Here is a 19,598-nt window from a genome sequence, read left to right as displayed (position 1 = left end):
ATTGTGTCACCCCTCTCAGTGTTCAGGTCTGTTATTCCATTCATTTCTTGTATGCATATTCAGTTATCAGTGGTATTATGTCGCCCCCCCAGTGTTCAAGTATGGTACTTCTTATGTATATTCAGTCCTATATGCCTAATGGTGTGATGATGCAATGGCTTGGTGTCACGTGACTGTCCCTGCTTCCATGGTAACCCCAATGGCCATCGAGCTTTGACTGGGGAATACCATGTGACTTCCTGTTATCTCAGTCCTGTCTTCCACCTTCAGGGGGATAGGTGGTGTGTGTGACCTCTCTCCCCTGTCAGGAGAGAGATACGTGTGCTCTGCTGCTCCAGTTCCACCAGAAGTGTTCCTGGCTGTGTTCTATTCTCAAGACCTCAAGATTCTCATCTATTCTCAAGATCTGGGTGCCGTTCTTCAGTCATTCCTCTCATCATCTTCTCTAATCATCAACAGCAAGTATTCCTCTCAGTTCCATTCCGCCCAGCATCTTATCCTCAGTATCACTACTACTCCCATCATTCAGTACGCTATCAGCACAGCCTATTGCAGCATCACCCATTACTCTGCCTTATCCAAGTCTGCCTTATTCCCGGTTGCATCCGGAGAGACTGTTGCTATTAGTTACCACCGTTACAATAAATATACAACTACCGTTGTTTCTGAACCTTGGCATTGGTGTGATAATTGGTGCCAAGGTGCGAAGAATCGCATGCCCAGTATCCCCGCATGGTCAGGAGCCCGGTTTCCAGCTGTGACCCCTCGTGCCTAAACCGTGACAACCCTCTAGCAAGCTGCTGCCCCGGTTTCTGCCCGCAACAACAGCCTCACAGCGGAGTGGCTCCTGGGGGTCCGGGCATCGCACTGTTATAGGGTCACTGTAGCTGGCTCGGTTAGAGACACAGTAGTTGGTACTGTTACAGGGGCACTGTGGCTGGCTTGATTAATGGGGCATTGTGGCTGGTAGTGTTATAGGGGCACTGTGGCTGGCTTGATTAATGGGGCATTGTGGCTGGTAGTGTTATAGGGGCACTGTGGCTGGCTCGGTTATAGGGGCACTGTAGTTGGTACTGTTGTAGGGGCACTGTGGCTGGTACTGTTATAGGGGCACTGTGGCTGCTTCTGTTATAGGGGCACTGTAGTTGGTACTGTTGTAGGGGCACTGTGGCTGGTACTGTTATAAGGGCACTGTGGCTGGTACTGTTATAGGGGCACTGTGGCTGGTACTGTTATAATGGCACTGTGGCTGGTACTGTTATAGGGGCACTGTGGCTGGTACTGTTATGGGGGCACTGTGGCTGGTACTGTTATGGGGGCACTGTGGCTGGTACTATTATAGGGGGCACTGTGGCTGGTACTGTTATAGGGGCACTGTGGCTGGTACTGTTATAGGGGCACTGTGGATGGTACTGTTATAGGGGCACTGTGGCTGGTACTGTTATAGGGGCACTGTGGATGGTACTGTTATAGGAGCACTGTGGATGGTACTGTTATAGGGGCACTCTAGTTGGTACTGTTATAGGGGCACTGTAGTTGGTACTGTTATAGGGGCACTCTAGTTGGTACTGTTATAGGGGCACTGTAGTTGGTACTGTTATAGGGGCACTGTAGTTGGTACTGTTATAGGGGCACTGTAGTTGGTACTGTTATAGGTGCACTTTGGCTGGCTTGGTTAATGGGCACTGTGGCTGGACTCCCAGTCTATAGCCGGGATAAACTGGACACAAGCGGTGACTTATAACTCCGACTTCCATCTGTGCTTTTCCAGCATACAAGAGCGCCGCGCCATAGACGCCAAGAACAATGGAAACCTATTGAGCGGAGGGAACGGTCCGCGCCGTCGGCTTTGATGAAACATTCCCCGAGCCGGGAAGGAATGGCTATAAAGATTCCTTCTACTTCCTGTCTGTCTGGCCAGTCCTGTAGGCCGTAAATCACGGAGGTCCCTGAGGACGGAGAACCTACACCTGCACACAGGCCGGGCCATAAAATAAGAGAAGCGGCTGCAGAACACACAGCTCTCCCTTATGTCTGCAGCTCAAATCACCAGATATTATAGCCTCCCCCCCCCCCCCACCCCAGACCTTCACCCCGCGCCAATCTGCTGCCTGTAAAACACACAATTATGAGTCTAAATGGGGAACTTTCCATCCATTGCTACATTACTTACAAAACCTTACAGGCTGAAATCACATGTCAGGACACAGTCCGCACCAGACCTTAATGGAAACAAGCATTTCAAGGGATTGTCTACTTTCTGTGCTGACAGGTCCCTCAACATAAAGAGGCAATCATGGGGTAAATATATATATATATATTTTTTATAATGTAGTTTCTGTTCTACATCCTCCTGTAGTGTCTTGGTCCAACAGAGAAGCCACACTCTGCTGGGCAGTGCCGGACTGGCCCACCGGAGTACCGGAGAATCCTCCGGTGGGCCCCCAGCTTTAGGACCTGCAATAACATTGACTGACATGTCGTTTCCCAGTGTTGGACTAGCCCACCAGAGGACCATCTCTGATGGAGAAAGGCTCATAAGTACTAATCTTTAGATATTTGACTGCACTACCCGCCGGATCTGCTATCAATCTTCTTCAGATCTCGCTTGTCATCGGACTTGTACCCACCCAGTGCTGGACTGGCCCACTCCGGTGGGCCCCCAGGTTCAGAACCTGCACAAACACTGTCTGACATGTTGTTTCCCAATGGCTCATCATTAGTGGGCCCCCAGGATAATTTCCTCTGGTGGGCCCCAGATACCCCAGTTTGAACCTGTACACCCCCCCCCCCCCCCTGTTAAAATGTAAAAGTAATAAAGACATCTTAAAGGGGGGAAAAAAAGTAACTCAGAGCATTGCTTCTCTGATGGAGAAAAGGTGGCAAGAGAAAGGCTGATAACAGACCGGTCAGAAAATAGCTTCTCTGATGGGCAACAGCTTTGGCTCTCCAGGCATGATGGGACTTGTAGTCATCCCTGGGTCAAAGGGTGTGTACCTTTTTACAGCCAATTCTCTTTTCCTTGCTCCAGTGCCACTATGAATAAAAAAAATAGAAACTGCAAAAAAAAAAAATTGATTCATAAAACCTCCTACTGATTTGAGCATATAGCTTCTATGTCTATCAATGGGTTTCCATGGTTACAGACTACAAACAAGTCCATGTGTAGTCTGATCCTGCACATATTTTGTACAGTCTGTAAGAGTATGGAGTAGCATATGACTGCAGTATCTGCATGGTTGATGTATACACAAAACAGTAAGGGATTTGTCATCAAGACTGACCCCCCCCCCCCCCACCTTACTTTTTTTTACTGTACAACAAAAACACGACTACAAAAGTCTCCACACCCCGTAATGTAATAGAAGTGAATGAATGGATCTCAGTTATCCCTCCTCACATCTGCCTCCAAGATGTGGACTGTGGTTCACGCCGATCGCCGCTGCGGTTCACCAAGATTATTATTACAAGAAAAAAAAATTTGAAAAGATAAAAATGTCAAAAATGTAAAAAAAAATAAAAAAAATTGGAATGTGTGGTCTTACCGTACAGCGATCCTCCCCAGCTCTAGTAAACAGAGGCACACTTCTCGGGGCTGCTTGTGTAGAACTAGAGGGGAAAGAGATGGAAACCACCTGATGAACAGAGCCAATACATAGAAACACAGCGAGATTTATGGGGTGTTTCCCTTTAAGACAAAATTTTTTCCCTGCAATATGGCTTCCACAGGGGTTGTCACCCAGCTTTTGTATAGTCCTTAATGGCAAACTTTAATCTATTTATCCAGGAAAGTTTGATGGCAACCACCAGAGCAGCTGTGATGGTAACTAGGTTGTCACCCAGCTTTTCCAGGATCTCTCTTTTTTTTATCTTAAAGGGGTATACACAACATGTCATTATGAGCAGATCCCCTTTAACCCTTTAAGGGATTGTTTCAAGGGGTTAACCAGGATTAGAAAAAACAAAGCTACTTTCTTGCAGAAACAGCACCACACTTGTCTTCAGGCTGTGTGGGGTATTACAGTTCTGCTCCATTCACTTCAATGGAACAAAGCTGCAATAACGCACCCAACCTGAGGACAAGGGTGGCACTGTTTTTAAAAGAAAACAGCCATGTTTTTTTCTAAGCCTGGACAACTCCTTAAAGCATGAACTTGACAGGAGCCTGTTGGGGGTTGTAGTTTTACAACAATTGAAGATCACTGTTGGAGTCAACCCCTTAAAGGGGAAATGCTCATTAAGAACATATATAAATATGGCAGTGATTAGAGTGCAGTGAATGATGGCAGATACATTCAGTGATGATGTCATGAGTTTTAGGACGTAGTTTGTGTAAATCATGCAGAAAGCTGGGTTCACACCAACATGATATGGATGCATCTGTATGGCAGCAGCCTGACCTTGCCCAACCACATGAGCCATAGCCGGGCACGGACTTGTACATAAATGTCCGTCTATTTCAGTGCAGAATTTGCAGTGTGATTCCACAACAAATCCATAATACATCCTTGGGTCTGTGCAGGTTTTCAGTCTCTGATTGTTTCCATTCACTGACAACAAGTAGAGATATTGAAAGCCCATATAATTCATTGTACGGTATCAGCTGCAGTGAGGTTAATGGTGATGATACGTGGTATGGTGACAGCTAGAACGTCCATGTACACAATGATTTCCTACCATAGCGGAGGGTCTGTGCCCATACAGTAAGCTGAGGAGAAGATGCACAGGTTAATATAAAACAGTCAATAATAGAATTATTATGGTTAAAGGGGCATTCCTGTAACATACAAGTAATGGTATGTCACCAGGATGTGCAACTTGGCATGTCACCAGGATGTGCAACTTGGTATATGACCAGTATGTGCAACTTGGTACGTCACATGTATGTGCAACTTGGTATATCACCAGTATGTGCATCTTGGTATATGACCAGTATGTACAACTTGGTATATCACCAGTATGTGCAACTTGGTATATGACCAGTATGTGCAACTTGGTATATGACCAGTATGTGCAACTTGGTATATGACCAGTATGTACAACTTGGTATATGACCAGTATGTACAACTTGGTATGTCACCAGTATGTGCAACTTGGTATATCACCAGTATGTGCAACTTGGTATATCACCAGTATGTGCAACTTGGTATATCACCAGTATGTGCAACTTGGTATATCACCAGTATGTGCAACTTGGTATATGACCAGTATGTACAACTTGGTATATGACCAGTATGTGCAACTTGGTATATGACCAGTATGTGCAACTTGGTATATGACCAGTATGTGCAACTTGGTATATGACCAGTATGTGCAACTTGGTATATGACCAGTATGTACAACTTGGTATATGACCAGTGTGCAACTTGGTATATGACCAGTATGTGCAACTTGGTATATGACCAGTATGTGCAACTTGGTATGTCACCAGTTTGTGCAACTTGGTATATCACCAGTATGTGCAACTTGGTATATCACCAGTATGTGCAACTTGGTATATCACCATTATGTGCAACTTGATATATCACCAGTATGTGCAACTTGATATATCACCAGTATGTGCAACTTGGTATATGACCAGTATGTGCAACTTGGTATATGACCAGTATGTGCAACTTGGTATATGACCAGTATGTGCAACTTGGTATATGACCAGTATGTACAACTTGGTATATGACCAGTGTGCAACTTGGTATATGACCAGTATGTGCAACTTGGTATATGACCAGTATGTGCAACTTGGTATGTCACCAGTTTGTGCAACTTGGTATATCACCAGTATGTGCAACTTGGTATATCACCAGTATGTGCAACTTGGTATATCACCATTATGTGCAACTTGATATATCACCAGTATGTGCAACTTGATATATCACCAGTATGTGCAACTTGGTATGTCACCAGTATGTGCAACTTGGTATATCACCAGTATGTGCAACTTGGTATATCACCAGTATGTGCAACTTGGTATATCACCAGTATGTGCAACTTGGTATGTCATCAGGCTGTGCAACTTGGTATATGACCAGTATGTGCAACTTGGTATATGACCAGTATGTGCAACTTGGTATATGACCAGTATGTGCAACTTGGTATGTCATCAGGCTGTGCAACTTGGTATATCACCAGTATGTGCAACTTGGTATGTCACCATTATGTGCAGCTTGGCACGTCACCAGTATGTGCAACTTATGACGCGTGGGATCTCCACAATCCTGTGATGGCAGCTATGTATAGGGAATCATCATCCCCAGTATACCAATATAAAGTTATGTGATATCCTAGTGACCTTCCATTACTTTATGTTATGAGAAAACCCCTTTTATCAGCAGTAAATCATATATTAATATACTGTAATATAATAGAGGTCAGAAAACCATCAATCTTAATATTACAAATAGTGATGATCATGGCCGGCTCTGGTCCCCTGTATTAGCCCACACCCTGAACCGGGCCAAGGAAGAATCAATATGGCCCCAAACCAATATGATATAGCATGTTATCATATTAGGCTAAGGGGCAGTATAACTTACACCATATACCAACATAAGTCTTCTCCTGTGATGTATGAAAAACACCTATGATTTATCACCAACAATCGTCATCCATGTTGATGCATTAAATAATTTTCCACATTTGATCTTAGTTTGCAAACTGGACTCACTTTATGGCACTTCAGGGGGTCATCTAGCTGTAGCCCCCCAACATGGGGAAACTCTATTCACTTTCACACATGCACCGAAAGAGTGTACAAAAACGACCAGAGACACCCATTGGCATCAAAGAGCGTCTTCCACTCTGGAGGACCCGACACATCCATTCATTGCATTGGGAATGGGGAACCTCTGGTCCTTTAACTGTTTCAAAACTACAATTCCCATCATGCCTGGACAGCCAAAGCATGATGGGAATTATAGCTTCTCAACAGTTAGAGGGCCGCAGGTTCCTACCTCTGCATTGCATGACCAACCCATTCATTTCAATGGACAACTTGTAATACCTTACTTTTCCTGTGGGGGAGCTGTATGGAAATGAAACACTGACTCTTTTAGGGTCCTAACAGTAGATCACTTTGTGATCAGCTTTTTATATAGATAAAAAGGCATTGGATAATGTACAGAGCCCTTGCAAAGTATTTTAGTGGTCTTAAAGGGGCTGTCCAGGGAGCTTCTATGGTGGGTTCTCCAGCCTTTGGTGGTCCAAGTCACAGGATCCTGCAGTCATGTTCACTTGCTGATCAGAATCTTACATCAGATCGGTAACAATATCCTTTGAGAACAAGATACGCTCAGCGCCTGACGCGTTTCGGGCCCCCGGCCAAATCTTGGATTGTGATTTCCTGTGGAACGTGGAGCATCTGTAATCTATAATATTTTATAATGTATTCTGTGGAGGATCCAGGCGGCTGTCTAGAGCGCTGTCATCATGCCGAGCTACTCACAGACTCAGCTACCTATGATTAATGGTCCCACTGCATGGATTACTCCATTAATAAATCGTGACCTTTCCCCTTTAAGATTTTTTTTTTTTTACTCTGGATGTTACCAGAGGACGTCTCCGAGGTGAATGAGTGAGTCATCTATGTTGTCTGTGTGATTGAACACAATTTACACTTAATCGGCTGTCAGTGCACAACATAATTTTTGGTGGAGGATGGATGACTATCCTGCAATGCACAAACAGTTAATGGGAGTCCGCCAGCAAGATTAGGCCTTCAAAACTGCTGACAGTGCTATATAGAGAATGGGAATAGGAATGTTCATATACTTTGTGTATGGAATATGCAAATTCAATGACCACAAGAGTCCAGGAGGCAGTACCTTAACTGGCCCCTCCCCTTAGCTGCAAGTGGCAGTGCTAACGACCAATCAGGAGATCACTAGAGATAGTGGTGATTATGTAATTATAGACGTTAAAAGATTGCAATGTCATAGTGATAAATAGCTATATATTATTAAAAAAACTAAACTCATCCATCATCAGCAGCATGTTGATGGTTTCACTTACTCATGGAGATCTAGATCCATTTTTGATACAGCCCTGTACTACCGTAGGCATAGCCTTGAATATGGCCATGCAGTCAATGTAACTGTAGGTTAGCAGGAGTAGCAGTTACTATGGGGCCCAGCATCTAAGGGGCGCAAATACATTCAAAGGTTTAGTTATTGTAGCGTAAGACCTACACAGAGAGACATAATTAAAAAAAAAAAAAAAAAAAACATCCATCAGAACCAGTATAATGATGGTATTCAGTAACATTAGTTGATTCAAATAACTTTGTTGCACCTGTTCAGTGCATAGTCTCAGATACGGTAGAGACATAGGTCTGAAAGCATCTAAGGGGCCAATATACACTTGTTTTCTAATAAAAAAAGATCCATCACCAGCAGCATGCTGATGGTATCCAGCAACATCAGTTGATTCAGATAACTATTTGCTGCACCTGTTTACTACATAGTCTCAAATACAGTAGAGACATAGGTCTGAAAGCATCTAAGGGGCCAAAGACGTTCAAAGGTGATTTTCTAATAAAAAATAATCTAAAACAAACAGATCCATCAGCAGCAGCATGCTAATGGTACCCGACAACAACAATCGATTTAGATAACTTTTTTGTAGCAGATGTTTTCTAGACAGAGTCTTAAATACAGTAGAGAATAAGATCTGAAAGCATCTAAGAGGCCCAAATATACTCAAAGGTGATTTTCTTATAAAAATAAAAGTAATATGCTGATGGTATCCAGTAACAGCAGTTGGTTCAGATAACTTTTTGTTGCACCTGTTTAGAATACAGTAAAGACTTTGATCTGAAAGCATCTAAGGGGCCAAATACACTCAAAGGTATATATATATATATATATATATATATATATATATATATATATATATATATATATATATATAAAACAGATCTATCACCAGCGATCCAGTTAACAATTCATTCAGATCATTTTTTTCTTGCAACCAAGACAGAGTCTCGAATAGAGTGGAGACATAGGTCTGACGGCATCTAAGGGGCTGAATAATGTTTTTTAGGAGTTTATAAGTGTTTTTTGTTCCCAAACTCTGACAGCACTTTATACTTAAAGTGGAACTCAATAAAAACAGGTATCTCATTGTCACTGTATGCAGGACACCATCATGTGCTCACAGTACTAAAGAGGGGAACATAATAAAATGAGCATGTTATTAGTTGCACGATGACTGTTTCCAGTTAAAGGATTAGAAAAACACTCTTGTCCTCAGTTTGTTTGTGGGTTTTGCAGCTCGGTACTACTGAAATGAATGGAGTCATGTTGTAATACTGCACACAACCTGATGACAGGGGCGGCGCTGCTTTAGAAGCTACTGTCTTCTAATCCTGAATAATCCTTTTAACAACAGAAGATTGCAGGAAGAAATTGTGTACACACTGTTCCCAAGCGTAAAGCGGCAAAAAGTTGCAAAGCTTTGACCTTCCGGGCATGATGGGAAATGTAGTTTTGCAACAGCTGGCGGGCCGCTGGTTCCCCACTACTGTCCTTAACCAACCTGCTGATGGTTATCATGGTGAAGTGGACCCCGTCTATTGGTGCCATTGACTATACAGGAGGGAATGGTGGTTATCATGGTGAAGTGGACCCAGTCTATTGGTGCCATTGACTATACAGGATGGACTGGTGGTTATCATGGAGAAGTGGACCCCGTCTATTGGTGTTATTGACTATACAGGATGGACTGGTGGTTATCATGGTGAAGTGGACCTCGTCTATTGGTGCCATTGACTATACAGGATGGACTGGTAGTTATCATGGTAAAGTGGACCTCGTCTATTGGTGCCATTGACTATACAGGATGGACTGGTGGTTATCATGGAGAAGTGGACCTCGTCTATTGGTGCCATTGACTATACAGGATGGACTGGTAGTTATCATGGTAAAGTGGACCCCGTCTATTGGTGTCCTTGACTATACAGGATGGACTGGTAGTTATCATGGTAAAGTGGACCCCGTCTATTGGTGTCCTTGACTATACAGGGTGGACTGGTGGTTATCATGGTGAAGTGGACCCCATCTATTGGTGCTATTGACTATACAGGATGGACTGGTGGTTCATACTGATACAGTCGAGAGAAGAAGATGGACAATGGTTGTTGTTGGTGGAAATTGGATTAGTAGGACTCAGGGAGGGGTCCGGTGGAAGCAAGCGGGGGCCAGTATGTCTTATTCCAGTAGAAAAGTTTATTTCATGGAAAAGACCTGTAAAGTCTTTGTCACTAGTGACAGTGACGGTAAATGGATCCCGTACTCTGTGATGTGATGAAAGTGGCGCTGTCACCATTCAACGTCCCTGAGGCCTGACAAGATACGGAGAAGAGAGTGAAGTCTTATTCCATGGAGAGTCCTCGGTGCTTTATCGCAGTCCGTCTGACAATGGAGCCGATCATCCAGGCGATACTCGGAGTCACTCTCACAAAGAGGGTGGAAAGAGGACGCGGCGCGAAGGGATCTGGTGTCAGCCCAGGCAAGGATAGAAGCCTTTTCATCCGCAGACACTGCTCCCATTTATCCTGCCTCCTCTTATCTGACTTCTGATGAAAATATCACTTCTTTATGTGTCAGCCGGAGAGGTGTCATGTGCTCCGTAACGTGATGAGACCCGATAAAGACGATTGAATAGAGAAGGAAAATGATACCTAAAATAGATGGACGGTAAATCTCCGAGCTGGCCGCCTCGGGACTGGAGGGATGCCAGATTATCAGGTTTTCTGGACTAATGGATCTTTTATAAGGCTTAAATCAATGAAACCTTTGTGGGGAAGGAGTTGTGGGAGGACTGAGCAGGCCAAGAGATGTACAAGAAAGCAGGGAAGATCTGTAGACCACCAGAACATGTCCCCTAGTCATCTCTATAGACCACCAGAACATGAGTCCACTTGTCATCTCTATAGACCACCAGAACATGTGTCCACTTGTCATCTCTATAGACCACCAGAACATGAGTCCACTTGTCATCTCTATAGACCACCAGAACATGAGTCCCCGGGTCAGATCTATAGATAACCAGAATATGGATCCACAGGTCAGATCTATAGACCACTAGAACATATGTGCATAGGTCAGATCTATAGACCACTAGAACATGGGTCCCAAGGCCAGCAGCTCTATAGACCACCAGAACATGGGTCTACAAGTAAAATCTATAGACCACAAAAACATGGATACAACCGGAATATGGATCCGCAGGTCACCTCTATAGACCACTAGAACATGGGTGCACAGCTCAGATCTAAAGACCACCAGAACATATGTGCATAGGTCAGATCTATAGACCACTAGAACATGGGTCCCAAGGCCAGCAGCTCTATAGACCACCAGAACATGGGTCTACAAGTAAAATCTATAGACCACAAAAACATGGATACACAGGTCAGATATATAGACCAGCAGAACAGGGGTCTACAGTTCACCTCTATAGACCACCAGAACATGGGTCCACAGGTCAGATGTACAGACAACCAGAACATGGATCTACAGGTCACCTCTAAAGACCACCAGAACATGAATCAACAGAGCAGATCTATAGACCAGCAGAACACGGGTCCCCAGGTCACCTCTATACACCACCATAACATGGTTGCACAGGTCAGATCTATAGACCACCAGAATATGGATCCACAGGGCAGATCTATAGACCACTAAAACATGGGTCCCCAGGTCAGCGCTGTGGACCACCAGAACATGGGTCCACAAGTAAGAACTATGCACCACAAGAACATGGATCAACAGGTCAGAAATCTAGACCACCAGAACATGGGTCCACAGGTCACCTCTATAGACCACCTGAACATGGATTCACAGAGCAGATCTATAGACCAGCCGAACACAAGTGCCTAGGTCAGCGCTATAGACAACCAGAACATGGGTCTACAAAATAGATATAATGACCACAAGAACATGGATCCACAGATCAAGTCTGTAGACCACCAACAGGTCAGATCTATAGACAAACAGAACATGGGCCCACAGGTCAGATCTACAGACCACCAGAGCATGGGTCCACTAGTAATCTCTATAGACAACCAGGTCAGAGCTATAGACCACTATATTATGAGTCCACAGGTCAGATCTACAGACCACCAAAACATGGGTTCTCGGGTCAGATCTAAGGACCACCAGAACACAGCCCTACAGGTCAGATCTATAGACCACCAGAACATGGGTCCACTAGTAATCTCTATAGACAACCAGAATATGAGTCTGCAGGTAAGATATATAGACCACCAGAACATGGGCCCACAGGACAGATCTACCGACCACCAGAACATGGGTCTACAGGTCAGATCTATAGAGCACCAAAATTTGGATACAGAGGTCAGATCTATAGACCATTAGAATATGGATCTACAGGTCAGATCTATAGACCACCAGAACATGGGTCCACTAGTCATCTCTATAGACCACCAGATAATGGATCAAAATGTCACATCTAAAGACCTCTACAACATAGGTCCACAGGTCAGATCTAGAGACAACCACAACATGACATGACGTGCTCTTTCCATGGCCAAAAGATTTTTAACTGTATAGTCATTGGGGCACCCCTTACCAATAATACCGCTTTCATACATACACAGCAGCTTACTACAGCTCGATCACTGACATTCTGATTTTCCTTACCTAGTCCTTCCGACTCAAACAAACACGTCTCTCCGACACCAATACTCCTGCACCAGGACAAGAAGTTGGCTGTATTGTCTCTTGCAAAAAAAGACCCAGATGGGGCATTGGCACGGTATGGTATCTTCTTACATGGAAGATCCTGCAGGAACGACAAAGTAGTTTTATAAATAACACTGCATGGCTATAAAGTGATGCACAATATATACCATCTATATATAACATTTTCCATCAGATTTCCGCTCTGCAGGCTCCAGCTGTAAACATGAGATAGTGGGTGTAGTAGAATATCTACTAAGATATCTTTCAAACACTAGGCATACAAGAAAGAAGACCCTGCCCCCTATATCCTTATAGCACACCCTTAGAAGTAGCAGCAGCAAGGAGGACATTATAGAGCAGCACTTAGCAGTCTAAGCTGTAAATAAAGCCCTAGGGTGAGATGTAATGCTCTCAGGAAGTTCTTGTGTACTCTCTAAAGTGTTTCTGTTTTATTTTGGCTTTCTACAATCTCTCACATCCCCTTCCTTGCCCCTCTATAGATTTGTATGGGCAGCATGTAACTGATCCCTCAGTGAACTGTTTGTTTGGTAAGGACAAAATAAAATTAAACTGTTTTTCAAGTTAAATGAAAGTTTGTGGGGGAGGAGCAGGAAAGGATCCTGGTAATGGAACTAGGAACAATTCAATACAAAGATTCTTACATTTTCATTGGGGCCACAGATTTAATTTCTTCTTTATACCCCTGCTGGCCACTTCAGGGAGGACATTTATTACAGAGCTTTGTGTCCCGCAGTTCTTCAGCCATGAGGGTTTTTTTTTTCTTATAGAAACAGCGCCACACCTGTCCGCTGGTTGTGTATGGTATTGCAGCTTAGCTATACAGTACTCACTTCAGTAGAGCCGCAATACCAGACACTATCCATACACAAGGGTGGCGCTGTTTACAGGTTTTTAGGTTTTAAGCAAATGAAGCCTTATCAATAATAACAATAAAAAAAAAAAGCTAAAAACCTCACCTAAACCTGATAAGAGGGTCTGCGAGTGCCGATTCCTGCTGAATAATTAGCTTTCCATGTGGTGAAGGAGAATTATATTGACATAGTGTAAAATATCACGAAACAGAGGTGCCCACAGCCCCGCTCTCAAATATCAGGCAAATGGCTCCCCTGCCGCCGTTCCCGCACACTCTTGTCTCCATGATGGCCGAGCATGTGGTTTAATGCAGGATGTGAAAGTGAGAGGAAAACACATGATGTCATCCAGCAACCATCCTGTCAAGTTCACTTCTTTTAAGCTCTGGGGGATCCCTGCTCCGCCGTGGAATCAGGGAAAGAACGACTTTTATAGTTTACTTTTTCCAAGTGAATTGGCTGAATGGGATTAGATGGAAACTATTTAACGCTGTGCTCGCAGCGTAATAGACTGGCCGCCAATAATAGAGTAATAAAACGGCCAGTCCTGATTAATAAAAGTCTCCCCTCATTCAGTCATAGTGGAGACCCGGCTCTATCTGACTGGACATCAACCTAGGGAGCAGACGGGCTACTGATGTACTATAATACTACCATTACATACAAGAATATAACTACTATAATACTGCTCCTATATACAAGAATATAACTACTATAATACTGCTCCTATATACCGGAATATAGCTACTATAATACTGCTCCTATATACAGGAATATAACTACTATAATACTGCTCCTATATACAGGAATATAACTACTATAATACTGCTCCTATATACAGGGATATAACTACTATAATAATGCCCCTATATACAGGAATATAACTACTATAATACTGCTCCTATATACAGGAATATAACTACTATAATACTGCTCCTATATACAGGAATATAACTACTATAATACTGCTCCCTATATACAAGAATATAACTACTTTAATACTGCTCCCATATACAAGAATAAAACTACTATAATACTGCTCCTATATACAGGAATATAACTACTATAATGCGGTTCAGGGAAGAAACAGAGTGCTGCACCTCACACCTATGGCTGATACTAGTGCCGCTTGGCTAAATAAAAAACACATCAGAATTTTGTGTATGAATTGATCAAGCCATACTGCCCCATGTACCTCGTGCCGGTATCTGATACACATGGGTCCCTACACTAAGTCCACACCGTGCCAGTCAGTGGCCACCAACCCCGCAGGCGTGCACAGTCAGGGAACGGGGGCCATGGGACGGCCCTGCGACCCCCATGCCACAGGACCAGACCCAAAAACACCACACCAGAACCCGGCCAGCACCGCCGGCGGAGAAGGTCGCCCCCAAGCAGCACAAGTCTGGATGAGGTATTGCGCTCACCATAGCTGCAGCAAACAGAATGGGAAAAAACAGGAGGGATTAAAACCATGTGCACTCAGGTGTCTCCTGCTAATTGCGGTCATGTGGGTCTCACCAGGAGGAGTGCAAAACACGGAGAAAAGAGAGAAACAAAATGCGGTTCAGGGAAGAAACAGAGTGCTGCACCTCACACCTATGGCTGATACTAGTGCCGCTAGGCTAAATAAAAAACACATCAGAATTTTGTGTATGAATTGATCAAGCCATACTGCCCGAGGTACATGGGGCAGTGTGGCTTGATCAATTCACATACAGAATTCTGATGTTTTTTATGCAGCCGAGAGGTACTAGTATCAGCCATAGGTGTGAGGTGCAGCACTCTTTTTCTTCCCTGAACCGTATAACTACTATAATACTGCTCCTATATACAGGGATATAACTACTATAATACTACTCCTATATACAGGAATATAACTACTATAATACTGCTCCTATATACAGGGATATAACTACTATAATACTGCTCCTATATACAAGAATATAACTACTATAATACTGCTCCTATATACAGGAATATAACTACTATAATACAGCTCCTATATACAAGAATATAACTACTATAATACTGCTCCTATATACAGGAATATAACTACTATAATACTGCTCCTATATACAGGAATATAACTACTATAATACTGCTCCTATATACAGGGATATAACTACTATAATACTGCTCCTATATACAGGAATATAACTACTATAATACTGCCCTCATATACAAGAATATAACTACTATAATACTGCTCCTATATACAGGAATATAACTACTATAATACTGCTCCTATATACAGAAATATAACTACTATAATACTGCTCCTATATACAAGAATATAACTACTATAATACTGCCCAGTATATACAAGAATATAACTACTATAATACTGCTCCCTATATACATGAATATAACTACTATAATACTGCCCCCTATATACAGGAATATAACTACTATAATACTGCCCCCTATATACAGGAATATACTACTATAATACTGCCCCTATATACAAGAATATAACTACTATAATACTGCTCCTATATACAGGGATATAACTACTATAATACTGCTCCTATATACAGGAATATAACTACTATAATACTGCTCCTATATACAGGAATATAATACTGTAATACTGCTCCTATATACAGGAATATAACTACTATAATACTGCTCCCTATATACAGGAATATAACTACTATAATACTGCTTCTATATACAGGAATATAACTACTATAATACTGCTCCTATATACAAGAATATAACTACTATAATACTGCTCCTATATACAGGAATATAACTACTATAATACTGCTCCTATATACTGGAATATAACTACTATAATACTGCTCCTATATACAGGAATATAACTACTATAATACTGTTCCCTATATACAAGAATATAACTACTATAATACTGCTCCTATATACAGGGATATAACTACTATAATACTGCTCCTATATACAGGAATATAACTACTATAATACTGCTCCCTATATACAGGAATATAACTACTATAATACTGCCCCTATATACAAGAATATAACTACTATAATACTGTTCCCTATATACATGAATATAACTACTATAATACTGCTCCTATATACAGGAATATAAGTACTATAATACTGCTCCTATATACAGGAATATAACTACTATAATACTTCCCCTATATACAAGAATATAACTACTATAATACTGCTCCTATATACAGGAATATAACTACTATAATACTGCCCCTATATACAGGAATATAACTACTATAATACTGCTCCTATATACAGGAATATAATACTATAATACTGCTCCTATATACAGGAATATAATACTGTAATACAGTACAGAGATGTAATATGTATTGGAGCTGTATAAATGTTTCGGTAGAGGAGACCATGTTGTGCACAGTAATCCACATAGCAGATAATAGTAGGAATAATATTATACATATAATACACTGACGTCCCTATGGGAGCTGACGTGGTGCTGACCTATATCTCCCTCTGACTATGGGATGGCTCCTCGGCACTCACATTCCGGACGTTCCACATGGAGCATGTGATGCGGAGCGCCCAAACATCCTCTCTGTGATAGAACAATGTCAGGACTTCATAGGAGCCGTCCTGATGCTTAATCATCACTGTGTAGCTGCAGAGAAGCCAATGTCTCATACACTGAGCTGTGGATCCAGAAGAAGGCAGCTGTGGCCAGTATCTGCCCTATATGGCGGTATAGCAAGGTGCCTGGTCTAGGCATAGTAATAACCATACAGCATCCATTATAGTGCAGAGCTGACACATGACCCTGTATACAAGGTGCAGGAAGTATGGTGGCTCACAGGGACAGGTTACAGCGGCCGTGCTCGCAGGGACAGGTTACAGCGGCCGTGCTCGCAGGGACAGGGTACAGCGGCCGTGCTCTCAGCTTCTCTGCAGCTTGGATCAGACTCTGCCGCCTCCGGACTGACAGTATAAACTATAAACCCTTATAACCAGGACTCTCTATAGAGAATCACTACCTAATGGGGACTATTATCTACAGGGACCACCTACCTAATAGGGGATATTATGCACAAGGACCACCAACCTAATGGGGGATATTATATACAAGGACCACCAACCTAATGGGGGATATTATATACAAGGACCACCAACCTAATGGGGGATATTATATACAAGGACCACCAACCTAATGGGGGATATTATATACAAGGACCACCTACCTAATAGGGGATATTATGCACAAGGACCACCAACCTAATGGGGGATATTATATACAAGGACCACCAACCTAATGGGGATATTATATACAATGACCACCTACCTAATAGGGGATATTATATACTAGGACCACCTACCTAATGGGGGATATTATATACAAGGACCACCTACCTAATGGGGGATATTATATACAAGGACCACCAACCTAATAGGGGATATTATATACAAGGACCACCAACCTAATGGGGGATATTATATACAAGGACCACCAACCTAATGGGGATATTATATACAATGACCACCTACCTAATAGGGGATATTATATACTAGGACCACCTACCTAATGGGGGATATTATATACAGGAGCAGAGTCTACCCCTCATAAGGAGCCCCTAACCCCCGAGCCCCCTCACCTTGTCCGTCTTGCGGCTCTCCATGAGCTTCTCCCGGAATTTCCCCTGCAGGGTCTCCGCCAGCTGGCACAGTAAGGCCCCATTATCCAGCTTCTCCATGAACGTCTCTGCCGTTACCTCCTTCCCTGCCAAGAAATCCAAGAGGTCAAACTTCATGGCCCCAAATCACTGAGCGCTCTATACCAGTCTATGCTGGGATCTCACTGATAATGTTACTCCTGAGCTGCACTCACTATTCTGCTGGTGGGGTCACTGTGTACGTACATTTGTGGTATCCCACCACAGGTGTTGTTATTGGTTACACCCTTCGTAAAAGCCTGTACATTTTAAGTGTAAGTGGTGATGTAGTAGTACCAGAGTTTAGCCACAAGATGTCGTTATTGCAAGAGTGTATGCTTGGTTATTGCACAGCTGCAGTACTCAAAGGGTTATCGTTTGTGTGTCACATGGATCTATATGCCAATGAGAGTTCTTTCTTCTTCTCACCTATCATCTCTCTCTTTACTTTTCACATACCTACTCCTCGCCCACTCACAGCACACCTTACATGCGCTGTAGGAAGGAAGTCACATGGGTAGAGGAAGTGTAGGGTCTTTTGCCTTTAGACTCCATAGAGGTAGGACAGAAGCCAGAACGCTCCCTACAGTTTCTTCTCCAGTAACTCCACTCAACACAATGCAGTGTTAAACCTTTACTAGAGAGGACAAGTCAGGGATCATCCTAACCTACGCCGTGGACAAGGAGAGACTTAGTGCAGGACAGCATCCATAGAAAGTAGAGAAACTGATCCGGATAGAGCAAAGTTGCTAGAAGCCTATGAACTCTAACTCCATCTCGCAGCGCGGGTGTAAGCAGGGAACCCTCAGCATTCCGCTCGTCCCAGGTAACAAGGTCTGGGGCTTGTGTCACCCTCTAGGACGGGTCACTCAACACTGGTGGGCAATAGGTGGTGCAAAGAGGCAAAACACAGGTACAAGTATTCTCTCTACTCTCAACTATTCTTCTATTTCTACCTCCGAAGTTCCGGCAGAGCACAGTACTACTTGGGTTGGGACTCTCTCGACATCCTCCTCTCTACTTCTCAGATTTTCTCTTCTACCTCTCAGCACACAACCCAGTCGGCACGACTGTACCACTCCTTCTACTCTCAGTACAGATCTGGACTACACCTTAAGTAACTTATCAAGTGTAAAGTATTGTATCAATGCAAAGCTGTATTATCTGCTGGGCCAGGCTGTATCTCGGCCACCCAACATAGAACTGGCGTCACTCCCGACCATCTGGCAAGTGACCGGCTGCATCTCCACACCGGGGGTGTACACCACACATTACATTACTGATCCTGTGCTGATCCTGAGTTACATCCAGTATTATAGTCCAGAGCTGCACTCACTATTCTGCTGGTGGGGTCACTGTGTATATACATTACATTACTG

At 43.1% G+C, this 19,598-nt stretch overlaps 1 protein-coding gene across 3 annotated transcripts in view; it reads right to left on the bottom strand.

Annotated features, from left to right (window-relative positions):
• GAS2 (growth arrest specific 2) overlaps nucleotides 1-19,598 on the bottom strand; it is a 73,520-nt gene that overhangs the window by 16,946 nt on the left and 36,976 nt on the right. For all 3 annotated transcript variants that reach the window (XM_069968057.1, XM_069968059.1, XM_069968060.1), the window contains exons 4-6: nucleotides 18,163-18,287; nucleotides 12,660-12,801; nucleotides 3,546-3,609 (exon numbers count right to left, since the gene is read on the bottom strand). In XM_069968057.1, coding sequence (XP_069824158.1) covers nucleotides 3,546-3,609; nucleotides 12,660-12,801; nucleotides 18,163-18,287 — 331 coding nt within the window. The remainder of the gene's footprint in view (nucleotides 1-3,545; nucleotides 3,610-12,659; nucleotides 12,802-18,162; nucleotides 18,288-19,598) is intronic.

The sequence above is a fragment of the Dendropsophus ebraccatus genome, chromosome 4 (assembly GCF_027789765.1).
Source record: "Dendropsophus ebraccatus isolate aDenEbr1 chromosome 4, aDenEbr1.pat, whole genome shotgun sequence".
Classification (NCBI taxonomy): Eukaryota; Metazoa; Chordata; class Amphibia; order Anura; family Hylidae; genus Dendropsophus; species Dendropsophus ebraccatus.
This window is presented reverse-complemented; position numbering and strand designations above follow the sequence as displayed.